At 50.6% G+C, this 2859-nt stretch overlaps 1 protein-coding gene across 1 annotated transcript in view; it reads right to left on the bottom strand.

Moving 5' to 3' along the window:
* Positions 1 to 2133, bottom strand: part of LOC103250635 (cytochrome P450 4F6-like) — an 11659-nt gene extending 9526 nt beyond the window's left edge. Inside the window, exons 1-2 of the mRNA XM_008049229.1 lie at positions 2054 to 2133; positions 1089 to 1233 (exon numbers count right to left, since the gene is read on the bottom strand). Of these exons, the coding sequence (XP_008047420.1) occupies positions 1089 to 1212 (124 nt within the window). The 5' untranslated portion in view covers positions 1213 to 1233; positions 2054 to 2133. The remainder of the gene's footprint in view (positions 1 to 1088; positions 1234 to 2053) is intronic.
* Positions 2134 to 2859: the final 726 nt, after the last annotated feature.

Raw genomic sequence — 2859 nt, 5'->3', positions numbered from 1 at the left:
CCTGAGCCCAGCAGGTTGAGGCTGTGGTGGCCAGGAGCGTGCCACTGCACTCCAGTCTGGCTGACAGATGAGACTCCAACTCACACACAAAAAAAATTTGAATTAAAATGGAAAATGGTCCTATTAGGGTCCCAGATGTGGTCCAGGTAAGACCCATACTTCCTCAATATCCTCCTTGACACACTAAGCTAGATTCAATGGGTGATTAGCACTAAGTGTTAAGTGTTTATGCCAAGGGCTCATCTATCCTCCAAGAGACCAGAGGACGCTACCCCCTCAGATGCTGAGGATCGTTTACCATGATGAGCTGCTAGAGAACCTCCCAGAACCAACCAGAGAGAGCTGACCAACCTGGGGCCTGGTGGACCTTCCCCAAAATACTCTATTGATATTTGCTTTGCCCCAAATCACCTAGCTTAAGCCCCTTCCATCAGAAGCAGTTGAGGCAATGGAGTGCACAGAGATGAGGAGGAGGCTCCAAACAAGGGGGGACCCCCAAAAAAACCGGAGTTATCTTTTGCAGGGCAGGCCCCTTGGAGTACAGGCTTCCCCCACTAGGTGAATAGTCTAGGAACCCATCAGCATCCATGTACCACTTTTGAGAAGGCTGTGTCATGATTTGCAGAAGAAACGTCCCAAGTTGTGGCAAACAGGTGACTGGTGCTTCCACCGTGACAATGCACCTGCCCACTTCACACTGAGTTTTCAGCAGTTTTTGACCAAAACTGGTATGACCCCCAGGCCCCACCCTCCCGCATTCACCTGATCTCACCCCGAGTGACTCTTTTGTGTTTCCCTGGATGAAAAAATGCTCAAAGGGAAACATTTTGCTGATGTGTAAGAGGTGAAGCAAAAAATGGCAGTAGAACTAAAAGGCATCAAAATTGATGAATTCAAAAACTGTTTTGAGCATCTAGATAGGTATATTGTGTCAAAGGGAGAGTGCTTTGAAGGTGATTGAGAGGTAGAGCTGTGCTCTCTGTTGGGCATGCCCATTTCCCTGCTCCAGCCTGGCCTGTTCAGGATTGGGAAGAGCTGGGATCAGAGGCAAGTAAGAGGCTGGGGGCATAGGCTCCTGGGAAAGACACCTGGGGCCTGCAGCAGGGGGGCCACAAACTTAGGGTGGACGAGTCGCAGGACGGGGCAGACAGGCCCAATCCACCAGGTGTGGACATCTCGAAAGTGGTAGCCCAGATCTTCCACCAGTTGCATGCCCTCCTCGTTGCTCGGCACCTGGGGACAGGAAAGGCAGACCACAGGCCTGGCAGGGGTCTCAGATGCTACCACTGCCCACTGCACCACCCTGCTCACAACGTACTACCACCCTTCTGAGTCCTTCTGCCTGGATTATTGGCCTACACTTCTCACTGAGTCAGTTTCTCTCTGTTGGCCTCTGTCTCTTCCTGTGTCTGTGTCTATATTAGTCTCACTGTCTCCTCACTCTTTCTCTGTCAGTGTCTTTTTCTAGACAGATATGTAGGTGATGAATGGATGGATAAATACATTGGATAGATGGTTAGAAAGGACCGATAGATGGAAAATAGACAGATAAATAGATGAGAGATATACAGAAAGATGGATACATAGATAATAGATAGATAGATAGATAGATAGATAGATAGATAGATAGCTGGATAGATGGATGGATGGACGGATGGATGGACGGATGGATGGACGGATGGATGGACGGATGGATGGATGGATAAATAGAGGTAGATAGGATAAAGATATATGTGTATGTACATATTTCTCTTACTCCCCGTTCATACATTCCTTTCTGTGTCTTTCTCTCCCTCTCCCATCTCTCTCACTGCCTGCGTATTTGCACGTGCGTACCTAGCTCTCTCTAACTCTATCCCTTTCATCTCCAACTTCCCATCTCTCTCTCCTTGTCTTTTCCCTCGACACCTACCCAACTTACTGCTCACCCCCAATTTACAACTAATCTCGCCTCCCCTACTTTCTGCCTTGTACCCCAACCCCAGCACAGCCTCCTACACAGCTAGGCGCCTCCCCAGCATGGCAGCAGGCAAGCTGAGAGGTGTAGACATACCTCTCCCGTCCTAGCTTCGCCACCCTAGGCCAGGTTCGTTGCCCCCGGCAGCCCATTCCCCACCCTGGAGGTAGCCCTGGGCTGGAGTTCAGAGGGGGACACCCCACATCTGTGCCCAGGCTGGAGCCAGCTGGGAAAGATCAAGGGAGACATCCAGAAGGGGCTGAAAAGGAAGTAGAAGAAAACAGATGGAAGCCAGTCAGGGAACAAAAGCAGAGGCTGCAGGTTGGTGGGAGAGGAGGATAAAGGGACACTGACACATGTGGACTCTCTGGAAACAAAGCCTGAACTGCAGATGCAATTGTGATTTATCGAAGGATGCTCCCCAGGAGTTTGAAAGAAAGGGAGGAAAGCAGGAAAGCAAGGGAACAAGCCAGGTAGATTTGACCTCGGCAGATGTCTCCCCTCCTGCTCACACACCCTTCGTGGCTCCCCATTGCCCTCAGAACCAATTCCCTTCTCCATCTCCCTCTCTCTGCCTCTCACCCTGATTACTGCAGCGGCACTGAACTCCTTGTAGCTCAAAAACTACATGCTCACGCTTTTGCCTCCAGGCCTTGAGGTGGACTATCCCTCCACACAGAATACTCTTTCTCTTTTTTTTTTTTGAGTTGGAGCACTCTGTCACCCAGACTGGAGTGCAGTGGCACACTCCCGGTCACCGCAGCCTTGACTTGCTGGGGCTCTGGCGATCCTCCTGCCTCAGCCTTCCAAGTAGCTAGAGCTACAGGCGCAGGCTACCATGCCCGGCTAATTTTTTGATTTATTGTAGAGATGAGGTCTCGCCAAGTTGCCCAGGCGAGTCT

Source organism: Carlito syrichta, unplaced genomic scaffold (assembly GCF_000164805.1).
Source record: "Carlito syrichta isolate Samal-C Ts95f unplaced genomic scaffold, Tarsius_syrichta-2.0.1 Scaffold130776, whole genome shotgun sequence".
Lineage (NCBI taxonomy): Eukaryota > Metazoa > Chordata > Mammalia > Primates > Tarsiidae > Carlito > Carlito syrichta.
Note: the sequence above shows the minus strand (reverse complement) of the source record. Positions and strands in the feature narration are given on the sequence as shown.